The 26,267-nt window shown below is 40.6% G+C and overlaps 3 protein-coding genes across 3 annotated transcripts in view; 2 read left to right on the top strand and 1 right to left on the bottom strand.

Annotated features, from left to right (window-relative positions):
• The window catches only part of LOC120528469 (zinc finger protein 184-like), a 120,574-nt gene extending 114,247 nt beyond the window's left edge, over nucleotides 1–6,327 (top strand). Inside the window, exons 3-4 of the mRNA XM_039752632.1 lie at nucleotides 1,413–1,508; nucleotides 6,158–6,327. Coding sequence (XP_039608566.1) covers nucleotides 1,413–1,438 — 26 coding nt within the window. The 3' untranslated portion in view covers nucleotides 1,439–1,508; nucleotides 6,158–6,327. The remainder of the gene's footprint in view (nucleotides 1–1,412; nucleotides 1,509–6,157) is intronic.
• LOC120528477 (zinc finger protein 502-like) overlaps nucleotides 1–26,267 on the bottom strand; it is a 691,287-nt gene that overhangs the window by 59,531 nt on the left and 605,489 nt on the right. The gene's annotated exons all lie outside the window — the stretch shown is intronic.
• On the top strand, nucleotides 1,503–22,170 carry LOC120529051 (tripartite motif-containing protein 16-like). The gene is made up of 5 exons (XM_039753110.1): nucleotides 1,503–1,508; nucleotides 6,353–6,391; nucleotides 7,951–8,110; nucleotides 12,123–12,188; nucleotides 19,975–22,170. The coding sequence occupies exons 1-5, from the start codon at nucleotides 1,503–1,505 to the stop codon at nucleotides 20,505–20,507; spliced, it is 804 nt and encodes a 267-aa protein (XP_039609044.1). The 3' UTR covers nucleotides 20,508–22,170.

Here is a 26,267-nt window from a genome sequence, read left to right as displayed (position 1 = left end):
GTTAAGACTTTAAACTCACACTGCTGTTATTTTTGTTCACTTTCACTCTTATTCGATGTTTTCACTCTTTTATAACTCACTCTTATTATTATAATCTTTTAATTTATTAGTCTTCTGTTTTTGGTTTCCAGTTCTCTAGTTTAATTCTATATTTGTTTTTTGTATTAGTATATTTTTTTACTTTATTGATCAATATCCACCTCCACTTATCCCTTATTCTTTTTAATATCACTGCCTGTTTCTGATTATAAGTTTGTAAACCTCGACTTCTTAAGCTCCTTGTTAAAAGTCCACGACTGACCTCCTTGTTTGCCTTCTAATAACATCAGTGGATCCCATACCAGGGGTGCAGCTGCCATCTGCTGTTAAAATCCCCCTGATGCCCCTTAACCCTGTGCCCCTCCTTCTTAAACCCAATCTGAGCCGCATGTTAAACTCTCTGATCTCTCCAGTCCTCCCAGTAGTGTGTTGTGTCACAGACAGCACTTCTGATAAGACCACCGGGTGTCTTCTACTCCTGATCTTAGCTCCTCCATTTTCACTCTTTTCTTACACAATTGCCAGCCTGCTCTCACTTTTGTCACTTACTGTGACGTTGACAATGACCATTGGATCTGCGCCTCTCTGTAAAATAGCCAAGCCACATGCCCTCCAAGCCATAAAGCAGCCCACTGTGTGCGACTCGTTTGCTCTTCTTCATGTTTGAACTCTGAGTTAGTTAACTTTCACTTGTGTTATTATTTATTTCTCTGATCTTCAGTTATAATGTTTCTTTAAGTATTTCTATTAGTGACTCCTTTGATTTCTTGTCAGATTTCTCTGAGCTCATTAAACTCCTCTTCAGATTTCACTTTTTACTGAACTCCTCAGACTCGCTCGTGTCTTCTCTGCCTCAGTTATCTCACTTGACTCCATAAAATGACCAAACACTTGACAAAGTTCTCACAAGTCTCAACTCCACAATGGCCTTGTTGGTCCTACAATTGCAGTCCTTAGCCATCCGAGGTCTCCTGGGTTTGCAGGTTTCTTCAGATTTTATGTGTGAAGCTCTGATATCCTGGTTGTCGATGTGATGTCCTCTAAATCTCAAGTACTGACTCGTACACCAGTGAGCCTTCAGACTGTCTCCTTTATTTATAGCTCTCTTCAAGCCAGACTCCATCTTGAATTGAAGTGTTAAATTAAACCTTTATTTGAATGTTTGTGTGATATTCATATTTGTTTCATTAAATCTCCGAGTGTCACCTACTGTGTCAAAATGAAGACAAATGTGACAGAAACAGTAAGTTGTGTCTCTGAATGTGAAACAAATGTGTTGCACAAATTTAATCACTCAAAACGACACCACAAGCTGAGAAAGTGGAAGTGAATTCTGATTAGACCCTCATGTGTCCTCTTGTGTGTCCAAACAGAAACAGCTGGGGGCAACACTGAGTGAAATTAGGAGAAGACTTGAAGAGAAAGAGAAGAAACTGAAGGAGACGACGAGGACAGTGGAGGAGATGAAGGTGAGTGGAATTAAGATGACACTTCATATCAAAGTGAGGGGAAAAACTAAAAGGGTTGTGAGAGTTTATGGTGATGACGTGCGAGGACAGGGAGATGGAGAAGGAGAGAAGATGGTTTATTTTGTCCTTCATGGTGTTTCACTGCTGACAGCATTTCTTGTTTTAGTCATTAGGAATTCAGACCACAAGACCCTCATGTCCTCGGGTTTCTCATTCCTCCAGTAAAGGTGACTTCACTCCCCCTAACAATAACTCATAATGAAGGTTGGCACTGATGTTCTGAGTTGGATCAGTCGACACAACATTCCCTAATGGACTTTCTCTGTTCATTCTGATATGTCGCAGCTTTACTGGACTCCATAAGTGAAGGTGTTAGGCTGCTGGTCTGAGTCCCAATAACGCGCCCCTCCACCTGTTTACATGCTGATCTGCTGAAACGGCCCGATTGCTGCCATTCACCTTCCTAAACTAATATAAGGACAGGCCAGTTTCGGCCCATGAAGAGTCCTGCTGTACATTCATCTATTGATCTCATCAGCTCTAAACAGTCAAATGAAAATATACAGTATGTGTCAAAAAGGCAGTTATAAGGCAGTTTCAGAAAAGAAGGAAAAAATAAACACAAAGACACAAAGATGAAAATGACAATGACATTCAACACACAATAACCGCCATACACGTGAACAAAAATATACAGAGTGAAATACACACCTCGAGCCCTTCTGAAGTTCATACAATACTCCAGAGTTCAAGTTGTCTGATTATAATGTGGACATGAATTGTAGAAGATGGCCAATGAAATAATCTCCATCCATCCTCTTCCGCTTATCCGAGGTCGGGTCGCGGGGCAGCAGCTTAAGCAGAGAGGCCCAGACTTCCCTCTCCCCGGCCACTTCTTCCAGCTCTTCCGGGAGAATCCCAAGGCGTTCCCAGGCCAGCCGGGAGACATAGTCCCTCCAGCGTGTCCTGGGTCTTCCCCGGGGCCTCCTCCCGGTTGGACGTGCCCGGAACACCTCACCAGGGAGGCGTCCAGGAGGCATCCTGATCAGATGCCCGAGCCACCTCATCTGACTCCTCTCGATGCGGAGGAGCAGCAGCTCTACTCTGAGCCCCTCCCGGATGACTGAGCTTCTCACCCTATCTTTAAGGGAAAGCCCAGACACCCTGCGGAGGAAACTCATTTCAGCCGCTTGTATTCGCGATCTCGTTCTTTCGGGTCACTACCCATAGCTCATGACCATAGGTGAGGGTAGGAGCGTAGATCGACTGGTAAATTGAGAGCTTTGCCTTACGGCTCAGCTCCTTTTTCACCACGACAGACCGATGCAGAGCCCGCATCACTGCGGATGCCGCACCGATCTGCCTGTCGATCTCGCGCTCCATTCTTCCCTTACTCGTGATCAAGACCCCGAGATACTTGAACTCCTCCACTTGGGGCAGGATCTCTCCCCAACCCTGAGAGGGCACTCCACTCTTTTCCGGCTGAGGACCATGCTCTCGGATTTGGAGGTGCTGATTCTCATCCCAGCCGCTTCACACTCAGCTGCGAACCGATCCAGAGAGAGCTGAAGATCACGGCCTGATGAAGAAAACAGGATAACATCATCTGCAAAAAGCAGTGACCCAATCCTGAGTCCACCAAACCGGACCCCTTCAACACCCTGGCTGCGCTTTCTGAAATTCTGTCCATAAAAGTTATGAACAGAATTGGTGACAAAGGGCAGCCCTGGCGGAGTCCAACTCTCACTGTAAACGGGCTCGACTTACTGCCGGCAATGCGGACCAAGCTCTGACACCGGTTGTACAGAGACCGAACAGCTCTTATCAGGGGGTCCGGTACCCCATACTCCCAATCACGCCCTTCCAGGTCTCACTGTCATTGCCCACGTGAGCATTGAAGTCTCCCAGCAAAACGAGGGAATCCCCAGAAGGTATGCCCTTCTAGCAACCCCTCCAGAGACTCCAAAAAGGGTGGATACTCCAAACTGCTGTAATTTGCCCCATTAGGATTTCCATTGTGGATTTTTTTGTGACATGGACACATATTTGACTGGCACACTGTCCAGAGTTGCTACCTATTTCATGCCCAGTTCTTCTAGGATCCATTTATAAGAATGTTCTCATCGGCAGAGCAAGAACTCTTCTCGCACACACACACACACTTCTGGGCCTGGACAGACTAAACCTTTACAATCTGATTTATTTAGGACAGACTTCCATTTTACACCCAGTGCCATCTGGTGTGGTAAAACAGCAACCACATCAGAACTGGACAACTGGGGTGAGTCCTTCTGTTCAAAGAAATTGGGTGGGGTATAACTTGTCACTCAATATGTGCAGTCCAGAAAAGACACAGAAGTGACAGTCAAGGAAGAACAAGTGACTGAACGTGAGCCCTCCTGCCAGACTGACCTCCATACTGGTTTATGCTTTTCTAGTTTTATGATAGAATTCCAGCACATTATTGAAACATGAAGTTCCCCATCTAAACCCACACTGACTGCTCAATGGCACTCCTCACCTAGATTTGTGTTGGTCAATCTTTTCCTGATAATTGCAATCATCAATTTATTTGTGACACATATTAAGCTTACATTATTGCCCTTCCAGTTAAAATACAACCCATTCCAACTTCTTCCCACACAACCATTTTACGTGTGTATTTAACCATCTAATCTTCCTAATCTCGCGTGGACTGGTGTGGCACAGGTAGACGTCCTGAGATGACCACTTTGTCAGTTTGCTCCTCAGCTTTACACTCAACTCTTAAATCTGGACTGCGGAACTGGCAGTCTCTCCCACCTATTTTGATTATTCTGGGACACCTGGACAAGCTTCTGCTCTGGCAGCCATCCATAGAAGTTTTCTACCTGTGACCTAGAAGGCAACGTAGCATGTGAGGCTCTCTGTATCTGGAGCTAAACTTCATCTCAATTTCCATAATACCTGAATCCCTGACTATGACTACATTTATGGCTCTTCATCCCTGCCTACTGTCTCAAAGATATCGGAGTCACTGTGCAGCTCTGCAAGGTCCTGAAAACAGCTGAACACCTCCAGTTTTGGGGTTGATGATCCTGGACAGTGTGCACTTCATACCCTACACTTACATCCTTATACCACAAATCTGCTCAACCCTCTATTCTGTCCAATTCCCTCTGTATATTCCAGACTATCTGCTAATCCACCTCTTTTGGTATCATCTGCTGACTTAATCAGCTTGTTACTTAAATTCATGTCCAAATCATTTATATACAGTATAATAAAAACTGCAGTGGCTATAGCACTGATCCCTGCTGGTTACCACTCTTAACATCGGCCAATTCTGTTGAGGTTCATCACACCATCACCCTCTGCTTCCTGTGTCTGAGCCAATTCTGCACCCATCTAGAAACATCTCCCTGAACTGCCACATGTTTTATTTTGATGCCCAACTTCTCATGTGGCACTTTTTCTGCTTTCTGAAAGTCCAAATAAATAATATCATCTGCTCCACTTTGATCGTAGCCTTTTTTTTTTGCTTCCTCATAGAATTCCAGCATGTTACTAAAACACAACCTCCCTCTTCTGAGTCCATGCTGAGTGTTCTTGCCATGTGTTGCTAGATCTTATTCTTAATAATTCCTTCCATTAATTTTCCTGTGATGCACATTCAGCTTACTGGCCTATCGCTGGTTGGATTTGCCTGGTAACCCTCTTTATATAATGAGGTAATATTTGCCATTTTCCAGTCCTTCGTAATTCCCAAGTATGTTCACTGTCTGTGTTTTTTTTAGTTCCCCTTTACTATGCCTGATGCACTTCGTCTCCTCTTTGTCTGATCTTTTACTACTCAAATATTGAAAGAATCTCTTGGGTCATCTTTTGCCTTATCTGCTCTATTCCTCTTTAAATGCCTTTTAGCCTCCCTAATAATATCCTTCTTACTGGTTGCCCTCATGTTCTCATACGCCTTACAATTCTCTTTATCTTTATTAACTCACTGTGGAGTTTTGTTACATTTCCTATGAATTCCAAATTTAGGTCTGTTTCTGTTCTGCATTACATGTAAAACATTTTTAAACCTGTTCCACTGCTCCTCGACTGCCTCCACACTTAAAAGCTTATCCCAGTTTATTCTTTTTTGACTTCGCTGTGTCTGCTCAAAATTTGCCCTAATAAATTTAAACTTGACAGTTTTAGTCTTTTCACAATTGCACTATATATATATTATTTTTACATAATTACCACACAACAGACCAGCTTTTCTCAAATAGCCATTCTTCTTCTTCCATCCTCTCATTCTCCACTCCAGGTTAACACTGTCCTGATCCACTCTCAAACCCAAATTGACCAGGAGAGGCTCTTTTTAAAGACCACCCTGAGTAACACTACCAGGGTCTTCGCAGGACAGTAGTGCTGTCCCCTGGCAGCTTGTGCCAGTGGCTCCCATAGATCCTACAGAGACGCTTATCCCATACAGACCTACAAATGCATTAAGAAGATGTTGCTACTCAGAGTACCAGGGGAATAACAGGCAGGGAATACTCCTACCACCCTTCTCCTAATTCAAACTCTCCTCTACAACGTCAAAATACTAACAAAAGTGTCTTGTGACTTTTTATTTTTAAATAGGCGACTCAATTGAATATTTTTCTCCAATCCAACAGCTTTCTGTGGAAAGAGTGATGAGGGAACACGAGAAGAGCTTCACTGATCTGATTCACTGCATTGAGGAAGCCCACAAGAAATTGACAGAGAGCATCAGAGAACAAGAAAAGAGAGAAATGGAGAAGGCTGAAGGAGTCATGGAGCAGCTGGAGAAGGAGATTGAGGAGCTGAAGAGGAGAGAAGCTGAGCTGAAGGAACTTTCAGAGACCAAGGACCATCTCCACTTCCTGCAGGTGAGAGAGACACTTCTCAGGGAGTCTGATCAGACTGGAGTGTGTGGGACCTGAGAAACTTCAAAATTAAGAGAAATGAGTTTTTACAAATGGCAAGAACTGACCACTCAGTACAATTTCATATTTGCTTAATATTTCCATAGTTTATGCAAAACTCTGAAAGTTCCTGCCTTCAAGACAGAGAGGTAAATCTACAGTTGTTTTTTTGAGGAAAAAAGTGTATATGAAATTTATTCTTGGTATAAGTCATTTTAAATTAATCACCTGGTAAAAGAAGACACCAACTCCTTCACATCTTTAAACACTCCTGTCATGTCACCTCCTCATGTCTTTGTCCTTTAACTGATGACATTCACATCCTTCAGCATTTCCTCATAGCTCAAACCCCACAGTCCAGTCTGATCTCTCTTCTTCTTCTTCTTCTCATCTTTCTTTTGTGCTGTTTTGTCATTTCTCTAACACACAATATTCCTGATGTGGTCCCACAAGTGTGTTCTACAGAGCAGTTTACAGAACTGTGATGAGCGCACAAAAGGCTCCCAAGTCTTTCTGACAAGTCACACACTTTCTAGTTGCAGACCTTCTACTGTAAAATTATACTGAAGATTGTGTGTATATCTTTGGATTTAATTTAATTTACAAAATTCCTTCTTGGGACAAATATACCATCTATCTATGTATCTATTATAAGGGACGGCCAGCAGCTCAACCCATGCAGGACGCCCCTAGAAGGGAAGGATGGGGGAAGGCAACTACTTTTTGACACTGCCTCCTCCATGACACTACACGGGGACTTCCCTGCAGCATAGCAGTGCTCTGGATTCCTGCACGGCACTATGGGACTTGGAATTCAGCTTCACAGACCTGCTGGGTACTGTGGGTGGCACCAGGAGATGCTGCAGGAGGACCTGGGGAGTTTTGCTTTCCTCATAGCAAAGAGGTACTAGTGAGTCATGAGGACAGACATCCAGAAATACTTCTGGGCTAAAGAAAATTCATGTTCTTCATTTGGCCTGGAAGTGCTGGCAAGTCACGTGGACAAAAGGAGAGAAGCACTTTCGGGTTGGGCACTATTTAAAGGACTGTAGTGAACCCAGCAAACAAGCAAGCCAGAGTCGGGTGGAGGTGGACAAAGCTTGTTTGGATGTGGGGAGGAGGTGAGAATTGTAATGATTGTGTTATGGTGACTGTTGTGCTTAGGGAGCACTGTGCAAGAAGAAAACAATTAAAAATACTTCTTGGCGCTTTTACCTGGTGTCCTGAGCATTGGTCTGTTGGGTTTAAAGGGGCAACAGTGACATCTATCTCTCTATCTCTATCTTCAGTCTGATGACTCACCTCTTGGACTTCTGTTCTAAAAGATTTTTGAAAATCACAGCCGATGACATTTTTTGGTCCATTATTTTAAACATTCTAAATAACCAATGAATGTATGATAAGTATTCTCTTTATCTAAACCCAGGATGATTGTCCACCACACTGATGTTTAGTTAAGAGGAGGTCCATCTTATTAATGTTACTTTTTATTTCTCCTTGTTCCCTCTTCTCTCCTACTGCAGACTTTCTCACCTTGCTGTGTCCTTCCTGCTGATGAAGACTCGCTCAGCTTTACCGTCACGGCTGAGTTTTCTTCTGAGGACCTGCTAAAGGAGCTGTCAAGTCTGAAGAAGAGTCTGGAGAAGATCAGCCAGCAGGACATCCTGACAAGGACTCCACCAGGTACTGTGACTCTTCATGTTTTGTTAAAGTCCATTAGGAGGACCAGAGTGAAAATAAAAGGGATACTGAGTTGCATGAAGAAGGCCTGCTCTTTTACATTTATCTCTAAGCCTTTACTGTTAAGAATTTTTTCTAATGTCCCTTACTGTAACTAGCTGAGTGATATCACACTCTTATTTTAAACCGAGTAACTGAATGTTTAATGTGAATATTTTAAAATGTAAATATTATTAGCATAGTGAAACACCAGTTTTTTTAAACAGTGTTAATGGTACAATGGTACGTCTATCTGTTTGATCATGTTGTACATTTATGAACCTCTTTGCACCAGACATGCCAGTCCTTACATTCCTCTTTGTTTGTGTTTCTTGTTTGTTAAAAAAGATAAGCAAATTAGAGGAGTGCATTAGAACCCTGACCACTTCAGGACCACCTGAACACTCCACTGAGTGCACATAACAAGTTCACAGGTGAAACACATTAACAGACTTTACAAATTATAAACTATATAATGTCTACATATCGTGATACTGGGTGTTTAAACAAATCTGTACGTTAAAGCAGTTCTGCACTGATGAACATAAATGGAACCTAACAATGTCTGTCCATGAACAGATCTGCTGAGCTGTGGCCAACTAACAACACAGGAGAGGAAAACAGAAAGTGAGCTGACGAGGGTTAACAGGTCAGACATGTTTGTGCCCAACTGCACCGACACTGATTACTACCTGGAAGAAGATCTGAGATCCAAAGGTGGATTGGACTGGGCAGGCTGAACTCGGTCAGTTTCTTATCATGGAGCTCTAAGATGTTTGTATCTAAAGCAGAGGTCAAGTCCACAATAGAGACCCTCGCATCTGTACTGCTGATCAAGATGCCAGTAAATAAAACTCACTTTGTCATCCACACACCATGGGCTCTGTGTGCAGAATTGATCTGCATGTTTTGTTGCTTTATTTTAACTGCATTACATGTATAATTAGTGTTTAAGAATTTTAACATTATAAAATTACATCTTAAATTGAAATTTCAGCATTAAAGTGTTAACACTTGAGCTTAATTTAAAAGCCTTGATCCGTTAAACTAACAAAGTTATTGTGAGATTCTAGAATGTACCAACTCGTTCCTTCTCTGATCACTCGTTTATCATCTGAACTGCACTGATCTGCTCTGCTGCTCTCATCTCATCTCATCTCTCGCCGTCTGCTGCAATGTCCTGAACTGAACTTTACTTTATATGCTATATACAAATGTTTTATCACATACAAATCACAGTCAGGAGAATTTCCTTCTCAATTCATGAGAGATTAAGTCATTAATGTAACAATGGAATAGATACCTGTGATTATTTGCAGGTACATCAGATCCTGAGATTTTTATTTCCAGAATTTGAATTGCTGCTGTTAGGGTTATTTTATATACAGTGGTGTGAAAAACTATTTGCCCCCTTCCTGATTTCTTATTCTTTTGCATGTTTGTCACACAAAATGTTTCTGATCATCAAACACATTTAACCATTAGTCAAATATAACACAAGTAAACACAAAATGCAGTTTTTAAATGATGTTTTTTATTATTTAGGGAGAAAAAAAAAATCCAAACCTACATGGCCCTGTGTGAAAAAGTAATTGCCCCCGAACCTAATAACTGGTTGGGCCACCCTTAGCAGCAATAACTGCAATCAAGCGTTTGCGATAACTTGCAATGAGTCTTTTACAGCGCTCTGGAGGAATTTTGGCACACTCATCTTTGCAGAATTGTTGTAATTCAGCTTTATTTGAGGGTTTTCTAGCATGAACCGCCTTTTTAAGGTCATGCCATAGCATCTCAATTGGATTCAGGTCAGGACATTGACTAGGCCACTCCAAAGTCTTCATTTTGTTTTTCTTCAGCCATTCAGAGGTGGATTTGCTGGTGTGTTTTGGGTCATTGTCCTGTTGCAGCACCCAAGATCACTTCAGCTTGAGTTGACGAACAGATGGCCGGACATTCTCCTTCAGGATTTTTTGGTAGACAGTAGAATTAATGGTTCCATCTATCACAGCAAGCCTTCCAGGTCCTGAAGCAGCAAAGCAACCCCAGACCATCACACTACCACCACCATATTTTACTGTTGGTATGATGTTCTTTTCTGAAATGCTGTGTTCCTTTTACGCCAGATGTAACGGGACATTTGCCTTCCAAAAAGTTCAACTTTTGTCTCGTCAGTCCACAAGGTATTTTCCCCCAAAGTCTTGGCAATCATTGAGATGTTTCTTAGCAAAATTGAGACGAGCCCTAATGTTCTTTTTGCTTAACAGTGGTTTGCGTCTTGGAAATCTGCCATGCAGGCCGTTTTTGCCCAGTCTCTTTCTTATGGTGGAGTCATGAACACTGACCTTAATTGAGGCAAGTGAGGCCTGCAGTTCTTTAGACGTTGTCCTGGGGTCTTTGTGACCTCTCGGATGAGTCGTCTCTGCGCTCTTGGGGTAATTTTGGTCGGCCGGCCACTCCTGGGAAGGTTCACCACTGTTCCATGTTTTTCCCATTTGTGGATAATGGTTCTCACTGTGGTTCGCTGGAGTCCCAAAGCTTTAGAAATGGCTTTCTAACCTTTACCAAACTGATAGATCTCAATTACTTCTGTTCTCATTTGTTCCTTAATTTCTTTGGATCTTGGCATGATGTCTAGCTTTTGAGGTGCTTTTGGTCTACTTCTCTGTGTCAGGCAGCTCCTATTGAAGTGATTTCTTGATTGAAACAGGTGTGGCAGTAATCAGGCCTGGGGTGGCTACAGAAATTGAACTCAGGTGTGATACACCACAGTTAGGTTATTTTTTAACAAGGGGGCAATTACTTTTTCACACAGGGCCATGTAGGTTTGGATTTTTTTTCTCCCTAAATAATAAAAACCATCATTTTAAAAACTGCATTTTGTGTTTACTTGTGTTATATTTGACTAATGGTTAAATGTGTTTGATGATCAGAAACATTTTGTGTGACAAACATGCAAAAGAATAAGAAATTAGGAAGGGGGCAAATAGTTTTTCACACCACTGTAAGTGATCACTTCTTCAAACCATACATTAAAAAGGCTTGAGAATGCTGTTGCGCCTAAAAGCTGTAATGTAGCAACAGTTGCCTCAATAACAATTGGCCTTTTGCTAGACATTCATTCTAGAGCTCCTGCAACTGTAAACATTCAAAATGAATATGACGAGTAATCACAGAAGCAATTCACTGTTGTGCGAAGTAATTTTATTTCATTTCAATATCAGTCTTTGATGCTCCTGTTCGATGCTGCATTGTGCAGATGCCTTTTTTCTTTTTCATAATGTGCACAACAAGAGATCTACTTAGAATTTGAAAATGTGAACAAACTTGTGTGCCTTAGCAACTGGTTTAGAAGGTTAAATAATGATGAGAGTGACCTTTGCGATAATTTTAACAATAAATGGAATTTCTCATATCCTCTGAGAAGTATTTCCAGTATGTCCTAATACTGACATTATTATATTTATACCTGATCTGATGATGTGGTTCATAGGATATAATAACTAGAATCACTTTAGATTAAGTGTCCATAATTATGCTGTATGTACCATTGAATTTACCTGTATAATTACAGATTAACTAGGTGTTATTAATTTCTACTTACTGTGTAATACAGTGTATCAATATAATTAAGTACTAAATTGTAATTGTTCCACAGTTTTTCTAAGGGGTATGCACATAAATTGGGGAATAGCAATTACTGTTAATTGCTTAACCAGAGCATTACACAGCAAGCAGGAGGTAATATCGCCTAGTTACTCTGTAATTATACAGGTGATTACATGGTAAAATGCAATGTAATTATGGACGCCTAATCTAAAGTGATACCAATAAACCTTGTGATATATGCTCCGTAATGTGAGATTAATCACGGTTCATTTTGTAAATATAGTTTGATTAAACACAATTAAAAATATTAAATCTACTGATAGCGCTAATTTTAACATTTTCCATTCTTCTATTTTCTTTGTATTTTCAGGTTGTGAAGCTCCAATCTTCACCCTACAGCCTCCTGAACCTCATAGCAGAGAGGAGTTTTTACAATGTGAGTCTGTCAGTTCATGGAGTTTATCATCATTTCACTGTTAATATCTCAGGCGAGGCTTATAATAATAAAGTGTAGCCAGCAGAAAGCATTATGTGAGTGTTGTGTGACTGATGAGCTGAAAGTGACGGGGGTCCTATTATCCATTTTGGGACATTGAGATTCAGGACAGGGAGGCACCAAAACAGTCTATTAGACTTGAGTCTCTTAAGTGTCAAGTGGACTCATGGGAAATAAAAAAGAAATCCTGCCAACTATGCCATATGTCCTCTACTTTGTCCTTTTTCTGTTGTCTTATTTTTCTTCTTTGCACTTCCTGCTGTTTCCTCTTTCTTTATTTCTGTGTCACCTTTCCAATGTTTTTCTACTTCCCTAACCTAACCCTAAAATACAGGGAGACCGGGTTGGATAATTAATTTCACCACGGGACAGACAATTGAGCAATGTATGGGCTGGGTAAAACGTTCAAAAGAGGTGACAGCCGAGGTGGTGGTGGCCTTTTTAGGCCTCAACCACATTATTCGAGGCTCCACCTCTGAATTTGATAAAATCGTTTACCAGCTTATTTCCAACATGAAGCATTGTTTTCCTGTGGCGGATCATTATCTTTCCCTGCTTCCGCCAGTATATGATGGGCACGTGGGAGATAAAATAGAACAATTCAATTTGGCCATTCAAAAACATCGTAAATTGGTGGATGGCATTTTCCCATGTGCTCATCTAAATTTAAAAAGAACCTCTTCGGCCAAGGCAGTTTTAACCAAGGAATCGGCGGTGAGGTTGGTCGACTCCTGGGGGTCTCGGGTGTAGATGGGCCTACCCTCCCTCAGGACTAACCTTAAAGTCAGTGGGGAGGGGGCTAGTCTGCATCCCGACGCCTAAACCTAAGATCGTGGACGGTGGGCGAAAACCTGGATTCAGGATAGCCACCGTCCTAACATTAATTTTACTCCCTTTTGTTTTTAGATAGGCCTACCCCCACTGCAAATTCTAAACTTAAAGTCAGTGGGGGTGGGTCTATATTTTTGGCTAGAGCCCTGATGTTAAGATAGTGGGGAGGGCAGTAAGATTAGGTTTAATTATGTCCTCTCCACTATAGGCCTAGTCATTTTAACCCTATCTGTGTATTTCTTTTAGCCCTGATATATTCCTTATTTTAAATTTGTTCCTTTTACCCTGGTTTTTTATCTAAATTTTATAACCCCATGTATAATTTTTTTAAAAAAAGCCAAATTTTAGTATTGATTTTTAACCCTCGTTAATTTTTCTAGTGACCATTTTTGTAAACTGTCTTTTAGACTAAGAATAAGATAGTTTTAAAATTTATAAAAATTAATTTATATACCTTTTTTATAGTCTTTTTTTATAGTAACAGGGGTCTATTTTGAATTATTTATGGGGGGTGTTTTAAATACTTATTGGCTTTTTTAGGGATAAGTGATGGGTCGGGGAAGTATGATAGAGATTTCACTCGTCAGTAGTACCAGCGCTTTTGGTGTACCCCAAGTTTAGGGGTACATCATATCTCCATTAACCCTAACCTAACCCTTATGTATATAATAATAATAATCCATGGCATTAAATGAAAGCAGCTTAGTATGCTTCACATTAAAAAAAACAATGTCCACCACCATGAAGATATACATAAACAGTATATGGATTAAAAAAAAATCAAGAATGGTCTCTCAGACTTTCTCATATACTGTGATATGGGAATGGATATTTGAAAAATAAACCACAAGACAATAATTATATTTTTATATTATGTACAATAAAATACCATCAATAACAAATCAAATCAAATGAATAATATATTGATAAGTTATTATAAAAATAATGTTCAATAAATAGGACTCTGCAGCTGCATGAATAAAAAAAAAAAAAAAATGAGTATTTGTTTAGTAAAGTACCACTTCCAGTTGATTGATTTTTGCCCATCTCATCTATCAATCTTGTTGCGTTTTTGAGAGATCGTGTTTGCACACACACAGCCATAATACTAAAAAATTGTAGTTTTGGACTTGGGAAGGTCTAAAATCTCAAGTTTGAATTTTTTCATAATTACTGTACTTTCTCTATACTTTGTTTCACATAAATTTGATTCTTTTTTACTTTCTCGTATATATAAAGTATTCAACATCCTCTATTTGTTTCTCCATAGAGCAGAAACTTTATTTATTCATGACTTAATACATTGTGGGAATTAAATCAAATGACGGTGGCAGTAAAAATTTGGAAGCCATTAGATGTTAAAAGACAGCATTGAATATGCATCAGTCCACTATGAGAATCGCAGGGGTCTTCAGTCACTCAGCCCTCACAAAGCTTTGCTGAGTCATTGTGTGCCTCACACTGGACATGGATAAGAGAAGAGGAGAAAAGGAAGGTCACAGTCCAGCATGGTCAAGGTAAAGGCTACAAAGCCATCTCCACAGAGCTTCATGTTCCTGTTGCCTCAGTAACTAACATCAAGAAGTTTAAGGTCCATTAGACTGTGCCCTAACAGACTGAATGCTGCTGCAGATGAAAAATGGACCCCCAAGTGAACAGAAAGACAGCTTCAGTGATGGAGAAAAAACCAAGGCAAACATCTGGACAGGTTCAGGCTAACCACCAAGATCAAAGTACAGCAGCTTCAAGAAGCCCCATTATTTACTTACTGAATGAAAGTGGGCTCTATGGTCAAAGACCTCACTTCTTAAAGACAGACAAAAAATACAATCAATAACTGACTGGAATTTTCAAAAAAACATATTGATAAGCCACAGTGCTGAAGAGATTCCTTTGGACTGATGAAACTAAACGAGAGTTTTACAGTAAGTCACAGCAGCTCTGTGTCCACAGAAAACAAAACAAGTGTTCAAAGAAAAAACACGAAACATGGAGGAGGATCATTAATGTTAGTGGGCTGCTGTGCTGAATCTGTGCAGGGCACAATAAAATAAGATGATCATCAAGACATTCTGGAGCAAACATCACAAAGCTCTGTCTGAAGTGCAGATCGTGGATCCTCCAGAACTTACAAGTAAGACCACCCAAATATGGTGGAAATCACATTGGAATCTGCTGAAGTGGTCCACTATGCAACCTAAAATGAATCCAAGTAAATATTCGTGGGAAGAGCTGGAAGTTACATTTGGGAGAAGTCCATCAAAGCTCAAGAATAGTGGACCGAGTGGGCAGTGAAAGGAGTAGAAGTCTCATCCAGAAGTTGGGAGATTACATTACTGGTTTGGAGAGCAGTCTTGGAAACTCCCCGATTACAGTGATGGTCGTCTTTTGTTAATCTAAATGTGCTGATAAAGAAAAGCTGTAAGTAGCCGGCTATTCCAGTCCCTCACCGACTTAGAACGTGCACAAACATCTCCCAGCTCATGTCTTGATTGATTATCTGGGAGTGAAGTGGAGTTTTAGAGTGGAAATAATAGATCATTATTTGGAATACACACATTTCATGCGTCTTCCGTTTCTACAGTAATCCGTGTAAACACATTTTTAAAACAGAAACGATTTTCATATTGTAGTAGTAAATGACAAAATGTAGGCATAAACTATATAATGTATGAAGCCTGAAGTCCAAATATCAAAGAAACAGTTTCACAAAAGGTACAAATATAACAGAACAAATATGCTTTTATTCAAAAATATAACTGCAGAAAAAAAGCCGCCTTAGCATGCTACATTAACACATACTAACTACAACTGCTACGGTAGCGTAATGGTATCAGCTGCTGGCTAGTAATCAAAAGGTCATGAGTTCGATCCCACACGATTCAGTTTTGAGAATTAAACTGCTCTTGTTCTTACTATTTTAGAATAAAAACACACATTTGATTTCAGTGTGTAACAGCCAGTGTAATTTATGATACTTGTAAAGGTTAGTTTTTTTTTTTTATTCACTTTTCATTCTCTCAGTCGTGTTCAGGATCCTAAATCTGAGAATGCTGTTTTCACATATAGATGCGATGTAGCTCTGCAGCGTACTTGTGACTGCATTCTCGTACCAATGCTTGCGAACTGCAGTGCCTGCGTGCACTTTTCGTGGCATTACACGTCTATTTTTTGAGCATGCCCGTGTCGCTCAAACACAGGAACATATGTTGGTGTACAAGAATAAAAAACAAGTGCACTTTTAGTCTAGACTATAAGTGAAGAAAAAATAAAGCAAGTTACAGTAGGCGGTTGATACGACAGCTTGCGTGGTGCAATGCTAAGAACTGCTGATTTCCGATCCGTGCTATAGCGCGTCTCCAAATAAATCACATTTGAGCTATAGCATGTCTTTATGTGAAAACAGCATTGTCAGATGGGGAGGAAGTGATCGTGAATGCGACTGAGAGAATGGAACTGAATTTAAAAAAAAAAAAAGCTAACCTTTACAATTATCATACATTAACACTGGCTCTTACAGACTGACTGAAATCAAATTATGTTTTTATTCTAAAATAGTTACGTACATGCAATATTATTTGAAAACGAACAGCGTCAGATCGGGCGCATATTCAAACCCGATCTGACACTGTTCGCTTTCAAATAATATTGCATTAGTGCGATGATGTTTTACATATATTGTCTCTTTCATTCATCTTGCGGTTTGTAATCAGTGATCGCGTGTTTTTTTCGACGATCTTTCCAGTTCGCACATGTTGCTGTATGGTGGAGTTTCTTTTGTACTCCAGGACATGCAGAGAACAGAATAGTACAGAGCAGTAAGTTCAGCGCTATATGCAATCAGACAGACAGGCAGAGAAGACACTAGATATATAAATAAACAGGGAAGGCGCTGTATAATAGATATATAAAAAACAGCTAAGGGGATAGATATATAGATAGGTAGAAAGGAAAGGCAGTATATGATAGGCAGACAGGGAAGCTCCTATATAATAATAAAATGACTGTTATTACTATATAGATAGACAGGGAGTTCAGGCAGGCAGAACGACGAAGGTTAAAAATAAATAAATTTTCTCCCCAGCGGGGAATCGAACTCAGATCTCTTGAAGTACACCAAGTCTGCTGCGCTCTAAGTGATAAAATCTTACCAGTACGCCACGTTAGATGTTGTAAAAGGCTTAAACCTTTTAAGAAAGTGTTTATTTGATCTTTGGCATTCAGGCTTCACACATTTTATAGTTTATGCCTACATTTTGTAACATTTATTACTAAAATATGAAAAAGTTTCTGTTTTAACATTGTGTTTACATAGATTACTGTAGAAACAGAACACACATGAAATGCGTGTGTTCCAAATAACAATCTATTATTTCCACTCTAAAACTCCACTTCACTCGCATATAATCGAGGCATGAGCTGGGAGAAGTTCGTGCACATTCTAAGTCGGTGGGGGGGATGGAATAGCCGGCTACTTGCAGTTTGTTTTTATCGGCACATTTACAGCACAAAGGAGGCTGGCGGAGAGGTGAGAACGGTTTTAAGAAGCGATTTAAGGTGGGATGGATCTACGAGTTTTTTCGTAGACTCTGGTAATTCTAGTGTTAATAACACGAACCTCACCATCGACCTTCCCAGATACAAACCGCTTGTTAAATGGCCCGCCAAAGACAGGAAGACTTTGGATGACTGCTACTGCGCTATGAAGGATGCATACCAGGCTTTACCTCGCACGCTGCTGGGTAATTCGGACCATGTTATGTTACAGTTGCTAACCACTTATAAACAAAGGCTAAAACCAGTTAAACCAGTAAAGAAATCGATTAGTTCATGGACTGATGAGTCAGGTGAAGCATTACAAGACTGTCTGGACTGGACAGATTGAGACATTTTAAAACATTCATGAGCTGACTGACACTGTGACATCTTATATCTGCTTCTGTGAAGAGGTTTTTAATCCCGGCAAATCTATTGTGATTTATAACAATGGAAAGCCGTGGCTCACCAAAGATCTAAGGAATCTCCGTCAGGTGAAAGAAAAAGCCCCTAAAACTGGTGATAAGGATGACGAGACTGGCCTGGAATCGGCTAAACAACACAGTCAGATACGCTCAGTGGAAACACAGAAATAAACTGAGCTTCAGTGTGGAGCAGACAGTCGCGCCTCTGTGTGGAGAAGCCTTCAGTCTGTTACAAATTCCTAAAAGTCGTCTCCCAATGCTCACTCAGACTCCTCATCCCTCCATGACAAACTTCACAAGTTCTGTGGCAGATTTGACCAACAAGCTGCTGAGTCCTTTCATCCTCTTGGCTCCTTCAGCTCTAAGGTGATTTTATCAGCAGCCACTTCTTCACAAAGCCTCTCCCCTCTTCTCCCTTTTCTATGAAGGAATACGACGACGTCAGGAAGTTGTTCACAACACAGATGTGTAAGAAGTCAGCCGGCCCTGACTCTGTCTCACCTGACACAATCAAACCTGTGCAGGCCGCTCGCTCCTCACTTCACAGACATCTTTAACTCGTCTCTTGCTCCGTTCACTCGACCTGATTGCTTTAAATCTTCTGTTGCTGTTCCTAAAAGTGATAAAATAAGCTGCCTCACTGATCACAGGCCTATTGCTCTTACGTCAGTTGTAATGTAAATATTTGGACAGTTTCTTCTAAGCCATCTGAAGTCTTTCACTGCTACTGATCTCGATCCTCTTCAGTTGCATATCGAGCATACAGATCTGTGGATGATGCCATCAACATGGGCCTTCACTGTGTGCTCGAGCACCAGGACTGTAAAGGAACGTCTGCCAGAATCCTGTTTGTAGACGTCAGCTCAGCTTTTAACACCATTGGCCCTGCGCTGTTGATAACTAAACTTCTACGCTCTGAACTGAATCATTCCATCTGTGACTGGATTTACAGTTTTCTGATTAACCTGAAACAATATTTTGTGTGGACTCCCACCTCTCTGATTGTCACTGTAGCAGCACAGGTGCCCCTCAAGGCTGTGGACGGCCCCCCTACTTTACTCCTTCTACCCCAATGACTGCAGGTCCAGTGATCCTTCAGTTAAATCACTAAGGTCACTGATGACACCACCATTATTGGTCTAATTACTAACAGCAATGAAGCACCTTCTAGAAAAGAGAGATCTCGTCATGTGTCCTGGTGAGCTTCAACACCCTGCTGCTCAAGACCCCCAAGACAGTGGAAATGGCCATTGACTTTCACAAACAGCAGTCACAACCTCTAACACTAGAAATGAATGATTCAGCAGTCAATATGGTGGACTCCTTCAAAGTTCTGAGCACAACAATCTCAAACACTCTCAGCTGGAACATGAACACCACCACATCACTAAGAAGGCACAGCGGCGATTGGACTTCTTACAGCAGATAAAAAAATCTCCCAGTAGTGACTTAGCCGTCTTCTGTGTGTGTTCATGTGTTCTGTCAGAGACTGTGTGTGTGTGTACAGTGTGAGGACATGTGTGTGTGACACGGCAATACACACTACACACTCACACTCTCACCAGCACATCACTATCGGCACATCTCCTTTATAATTGGATTATTCTACCACTTGGTTTGAAGTTTGTCTTTTTAACTTCAGCTATTTCTGTTATTTGTCTGTGATGTTGTGTTCCGTTATAAGGAGCTCCAAAGCTCCAAATCTACCAAGTCAGAGTACTGAAGTACATGAAGTACTGGAGAATAAAAGGGATTTGGATTTATTGAGATGCCAGAGTTTTATTTTAATTGTCCAATCAGATGAGCTCTTTACTATTAGTGTCTCATCAGCGCAGCTCCTGATTGGTTCTTGTTAATTGTCTGTGTTGTGCTCCGCCCCAGTCCCGTTACACACTCCCAGATTTCCTCACTCGTTTTCTTTTCTCTCCTTTCAGACTTCTGTCCACTCACACTGGACATCAGCACGGCACACAGAAACCTCCGTCTGTCTGAAGAGAACAAGAGGGTGACATGGGAGGGGACACGGACTAGATATCCTGATCATTCTGACAGATTTGACTACTGGTGCCAAGTTCTGTGCAGAGAGGCTCTGACTGGGACTCGCTGTTATTGGGAGGTGGAGGGCAGTGGACACATCATGAAGATTGGAGTCGCATATAAAGGACTGGGCAGGAAAGGAGGAGGCGATGACTGCCGCCTTGGATACAATGACAAGTCCTGGAGTTTGCAGAGGTCTGTTTTCCAGTGCTCTGTGCGTCACAATAACAAGAGGACTGTAATCCGCACCCCCTGCAGCCCCAGAGTAGGTGTGTATCTGGACTGGCCTGCTGGCTGTCTGTCATTTTATAGCGTCTCAGACACAATGACCCTCCTGCACAGGTTCAACACCTCCTTCACTAAGCCCCTCTATCCAGGGTTTAGTGTTGGTCTTCACTCCAGTGTAATAATCAGCCATCTGACCCACTGACCAGTACCCTCCACCGGTCACTTGATGTCCCCACAAGCTCAGGTCCTCTGAGTTTGTAGTTTAGGGTGAATTTAATTTGTGGATGAGGATGGGGGGGTCATTATTATTGGGTTTGAGTAGCCAATCAGGTTGAGTGTGTCATAATGAGGGGTGGTGACGCCTCAGACCTACAAATACCAGTCTGACCATCAGGGGTCACTGTTGATTCACAGCCACATGTTTTTTAAGCTGACACCCCAACAACTACTGCGGCCCCCAAGTGTCACTGAATGTCACTTGTTAAGTAGGACAGGCATGTGGTCCTGCTGGATCAGCACAACTGAAAGGTGCTATACAGACTCCGTATGGAGAGCTCTTGTATAGTGACTATATGTAGGAGCAGAGAGTGACAGATGGGACTGGAGTGTTGTCCAGTTGCCAGACATGTTGTGACCCTCCATTGGTCACTCAAAGGGTCCTTCACTTCAGAATGAATTCACTGTGAATGTCTGAAGACGAGGACTCGCCAGTCAGTCAGACGTCAGCCATACTGACAGAGTTTGGTGTTTTAGTTGATGTCACATTAAACTTTAAACTGCACCTCCTCCTTGTCCCCAGATTTGTCACTCTTTGTACCCTGAAAGCTCCAACATCTTCACAAAATGATTTCCTTGTCAGTTGGCACACACTTGACATGGGTGCACATGTGTGGCTTTGCAGTGGACTGGCACCCCGTCCAGGGTTGGCCCACCTTGTTCACAAACCTGGAATTGAAAAGTGGATAAGAAAGACAAAGAATGGACAGAAGGGGTCACTGATTGGTCAGTCACCAAACTACTGCCTCTTGTGGCCACTCTAAATATTACACAGCAATTTATACAAAAAGGAAATCTAAAAGATAAAAGCAGAAAGCATTCAGTGAAATCCTGAGCAGTGAAACATGAAAGGAGAGAATGAGAAACAATCAGAGAGTCAGACGAATGGAGACTTCAACAGGAGGACTGAGGGGTGGGACTGAAGTGCAGTGTGTGGATACCCGCCATATTACACACATGGGAAAGGTCAGCAGTGAAGGGGGAGAAGAGAATAGAGTGCAGTGCAAAAGAAATAAGAATAAAGAAAAAACACAAGAATAAAACTCCTGAAATAAAGAACTTTAAATATTATATCTAAAACTAATTAAGATTTAAATGAATTAAGAGCAAAATAAGGGCGACACGATCACACAGTCACATGACCTTCAGAGCTGACAGGTGAGCTGATTCTTCTGTAGCCAAACTGCCCCCTCTAGTGGCCACTCTCAGTATTAAATGAATGGCAAGGCTGAGGGGGAGGAAAGATTTGGGTTTGATCAAATGGATATTTAGTGCAGATTTCTTAATATTGTCATTACCTTTAAGGACTGTTCGGCTTTGTTAGGTTATGGAAGATTCTCTATGGGGAAAGAACATTTATTTGAATTAATCTTTTTAATAATGGTTATGTATTAACAAAATACAAATCTAATAATTCTTTACATTTTGTAAATAAACTCCCAATGGTGTTTGGTGAATAAACAATAAGGATGACTGACATTTGTCAAATCTGCTCCTCTGTGACCTTCTGACTTGTCACCACCTCTGGTCACATCTCCTGTGTTGTCTGATCTGAAGATATAACACTCCGTATTGATGATCCATTTCTTAACAGCTTGAAAAGTCAGAATATGCTTTTTATTCTCAAGACAATGGGGTGAGTAACAAATAAGATGTTGATTTGGATTGAATATTTGATTTGTACGTCTAGCAGTGAAATCGATCATTTAGACCTGAGCAGTGCTCTCCATTGCACATCTGAGTGTCTGCACTCTGTCATGTGTCCCGTGTGCCCGCTGTGCCCCGTGTTGTGTGTGATGTTATTGTGCCAGAGATATTCTTGTTTTTCTATATTTACATTTACTCACTTAGGAGATGCTTTCAACTAACAGACATTAAAAGTAATAAAAGATATATTGAAAACTCTAAAGCTTGCTTTCTTTCTTTTGTAATAATACAAAAGGAACAAGATAAAGGGTTTGGGGGATCCACCCCGTATATTGTAATTCTCTGCTGTGAGGCAAAAATATTTGATTAGATACGAGAGTAGCCTCTTTGAACCGAGTCATATAGTAGACTGTAGACCAGGGTGATCATCGGGTTTATATAGTGAAGAGGTGGGTCATCGGGGAAGTGATGTCATCATGGGGTAGTCTTTATGCTGAAACAGGAAGTGAAAGCGGTCGAGTAAGGAATGAGAGAAGGCATTAGTGCACATAATCAGTCCCCTGCTGCGCTTCAACAAGAACCAGACCCTGTTGCTGACTCCCATGTGCACGTGTGTGACATTTTCTTTCTTGACAATGCCCAGAGTCTGGCGTGAGTGCTGTCGTCGTAGTGACTGTGGTGATGCCAGTGACGTCATGGTGCCAGTGTCCCTCAGAGTCACGTGACATTTGAAATGAGCATCTGTCGTGGTGTGTGAAGTCTGTAAATTGTGTTCTTTATCTTCATGATATTTAGCTCAAGACTAAACAGATGACTTTAAACTCAGGGCACTGCCATGGACGGTTAACATCAAAGTCAGCCTGTTCTCCTGAATTGTACCCATCACAGTGCCATCTGTTGGAGCTGAGCAGGAATTCAGGAGACCCTCCAGCCGTATTGATGATCTGATGGCCTGTGGAGTGAAAGGCACCAGGACTACATTGGTGTACAGCTTGGGAGATGAAGACATGCTGCGGTCCAAGCTGTGGCTGATTACTTTACAATCTGTGAACAGAAGGAGGTGCTGTGGGACTGGAAATTACAGCTTGAGACAGGAGATGTTAAAACATTAGAAACTTTATTGATTCATAATCTTTTCCTAAAGACTTTATATCTCCAGACTTTGCTCTCCACGGTGTGTTTGATGCTTTTCTCTTCTGGTATTATTGCTCTTTAATAAACACCACGCTACTTTTAACTTTCTATACTTTGTCTTCATATCCAGAGTGATTGAGGTAATAAAGTAATTTGTGAAGAGCGCCTGGCGCAGTGTGAAGTGCCATATGATCCAAACTGCCAGGTTAATCGAGCTGTGGACGAAGAGCTCAGTCCAGTAATGATGAGTGCGTTAAAGTCAAACATTCACTGCTGATAAATGGCCGATAGCCGGGGATGTTGAGCCTTTGTATGTCTGAATATGTGTACGGTGGCCCTGAGTTGCAAAGCATGAAAAAAACACACAATAAACATTAACAAAAAACACAAATTAATAAAAGACACATAAAACAAATTAGAAAGAAAATGGAAGTGGACTCTCAAAATGGAAATGAAATTTTAAGGGAATGAAGAGAAAAGGAGAAGGGAGCTAGAACTTTACACACCCATTCCATCCATGTTGTTATTTTACACTACTGTACTGCGTTATGTAATATGTTTTGGCCATTTTGTGGCGTTTCCATAGTTCAGCAGGCATTATTTTGCCAGAGCTGTGGAAAATCTGAAACTTTTCTGCCACAAGAATTAAAAGACGCTGTTGGGTCTTCAGTGAACAAATCAGAAACAACTCGCAGAGGCAAGTATCAAGCCAGGGAGTGTCGTTTGCGTAAACTTTATCGCGTTTTCGTAATCAGCATTCTCTTCAACTCTGATTTAATGCAGAGACCGGGACAACCCTAAAACAAAGTGAGCGGCTTCAGACATCAGTCAAGCAAAGAATTACTAAAAATGTTCAAGTACGTTTGGAGTTCTGCTATTGACATTGTGGTGTGACTATTCACCAGCAGTGATCTTCACAAATTAATTTCTGGAGAATTTTGTATTTTTTATAAAATTAGGAGAAATGATCACAATGTTTCTTTGTTAGTCAAATTTCCGTGGACTAACACAGGACTGTGTGAAGTGGGTGTTTGTTAGGGAGATAAAAACTTAGTTATAAAATGATGGCAGGTGGAACCTGTGACTTCTTTTCGAGATTATTTTAATGGCACTCTAAGCCACTGTTTCGGAACCATTGGTCATTTCACTGACTGACTTGTTCACTCTATAATGTATTCCCTCCTGCACCCCATTTTAACCAGAGGTACCAACAGCACTGCGCGATTATTTTTCCTGTTTATATTTGCGTGAATTTGACTAATTCGATTTATACGTGTGGGTCATCAATGAACATCACTAAGTAAAACTGGGTCATAAGGCCATAATGGTTGAGAAGAACTGCTTTAATGCTTCTGTGGTTTTACACTGCAGGTCCAGTTAAACTTCCAGACACACACTTGGAGCTGGGAGCGACATGTCAGCCTCTCCATTTCAGTCGAGATAGTATTGGAACTTTGAATCATAACATTTTACATACAGTATTTTGGAATTCTAATCTGTAATAGCAGCGTTACAGCGCACGGCTTTATGTTTTATGATGTGACTGAAGTTAGCCGCTCATTCGAAGCCACTCACTCGACTGGCCTCGCAGGGCAGCTGCTCGCTGCTCTGACAAAAAAGTACTTTTGTAACAGTGATGTAAGCAACATTTCTGTGTTACACTGAACGTTTTATACGTGTCAAAAAAATATAAACGCACTGAAAGTTCTTTTTCCTATATTGCAGTTCTTACTTTACGGTTTGACCAGGACAAATACTACAATAGTAAAAATGTCAGCACTCCCCAGGATCCTGATCAGAGTTTTACCAGTCTAATGTTGACCTGACCTGGAAATCTCAGGTCTCTGTGACCATTAAAATGAAATGCATATTCCAGCTATCTACTCAGAGTTACACTTGAGACCTGTGTATTATCTCTGATGGGAGGTCTCAGTTGAATACAATTTATCTTTACAAAAAACAAACTTCAAAAAGCCGATATACCTCATCAACAGGATTCATTTAACAAATGTGTGTTCTGTATTTACACCTATGTGAAATAAACTACACTATATCCATTCCCAAAAAGCTTATCTTATTATATATTTTAACAGTGTGATAGTTCAATAGATGTGTACAATAAAACTGCACTTTTATCCGTAAATAATGTGTGGAGTTGTGAGTGATGTCTTGTAATAATGGAGTATATAAAGCCTGATTTAGGATTTTGTAATATATGATGTACATTATGGGGCTTGTCCAAAACTTACAAGGTTCCAAAGGTTTTGCGTACTTCATAGAATGATTCATGCAAAAGTGTGACACATAATCAAAAAACTCAGTAGTACTTAGTTTTAAAAGTTTCAATAAAATTCAAAACTAAACAGTTCACTCAAAAATAAAGTTGAAAATTATTACAAGGAAATGGAAAGATGTGTGTATATATATATATATATATATATATATATATATATATATATATATATATATATATATATATGAGGGGCGTTCAGGAAAAAAGATTGGTTTGTAATATATATATATATATATATATATATATATATATATATATATATATATATATATATATTGGTTGATGTACATTGGTTAAAATAGATTGGTTTAGATATATACATTGGTTCAGATACATCCGTTCTGATATACAGTGGGATGCAAAAGTTTGGGCAACCTTGTTAATAGTCATTATTTTCCTGTATAAATCGTTGGTTGTTACGATAAAAAATGTCAGTTAAATATTTCATATAGGAGACACACACAGTGATATTTGAGAAGTGAATTGAAGTTTATTGGATTTACAGAACGTGTGTAATAATTGTTCAAACAAAATCAGGCAGGTGCATACATTTGGGCACCGTTGTCATTTTATTGATTCCAAAACTTTTCGAACTGATTATTGGAACTCCAA

This window comes from Polypterus senegalus, chromosome 4, assembly GCF_016835505.1.
Source record: "Polypterus senegalus isolate Bchr_013 chromosome 4, ASM1683550v1, whole genome shotgun sequence".
Classification (NCBI taxonomy): domain Eukaryota; kingdom Metazoa; phylum Chordata; class Cladistia; order Polypteriformes; family Polypteridae; genus Polypterus; species Polypterus senegalus.
Note: the sequence above shows the minus strand (reverse complement) of the source record. Positions and strands in the feature narration are given on the sequence as shown.

What these genes read in the sequence shown, in the direction of transcription:
- LOC120529051 (XM_039753110.1), top strand. An exon ending in ACCATCTCCACTTCCTGCAG is followed by an intron (nt 6,392 to 7,950) that starts GTGAGAGAGACA and finishes CTCCTACTGCAG; the next exon opens with ACTTTCTCACCTTGCTGTGT. An exon ending in CAGAGAGGAGTTTTTACAAT is followed by an intron (nt 12,189 to 19,974) that starts GTGAGTCTGTCA and finishes CTCTCCTTTCAG; the next exon opens with ACTTCTGTCCACTCACACTG.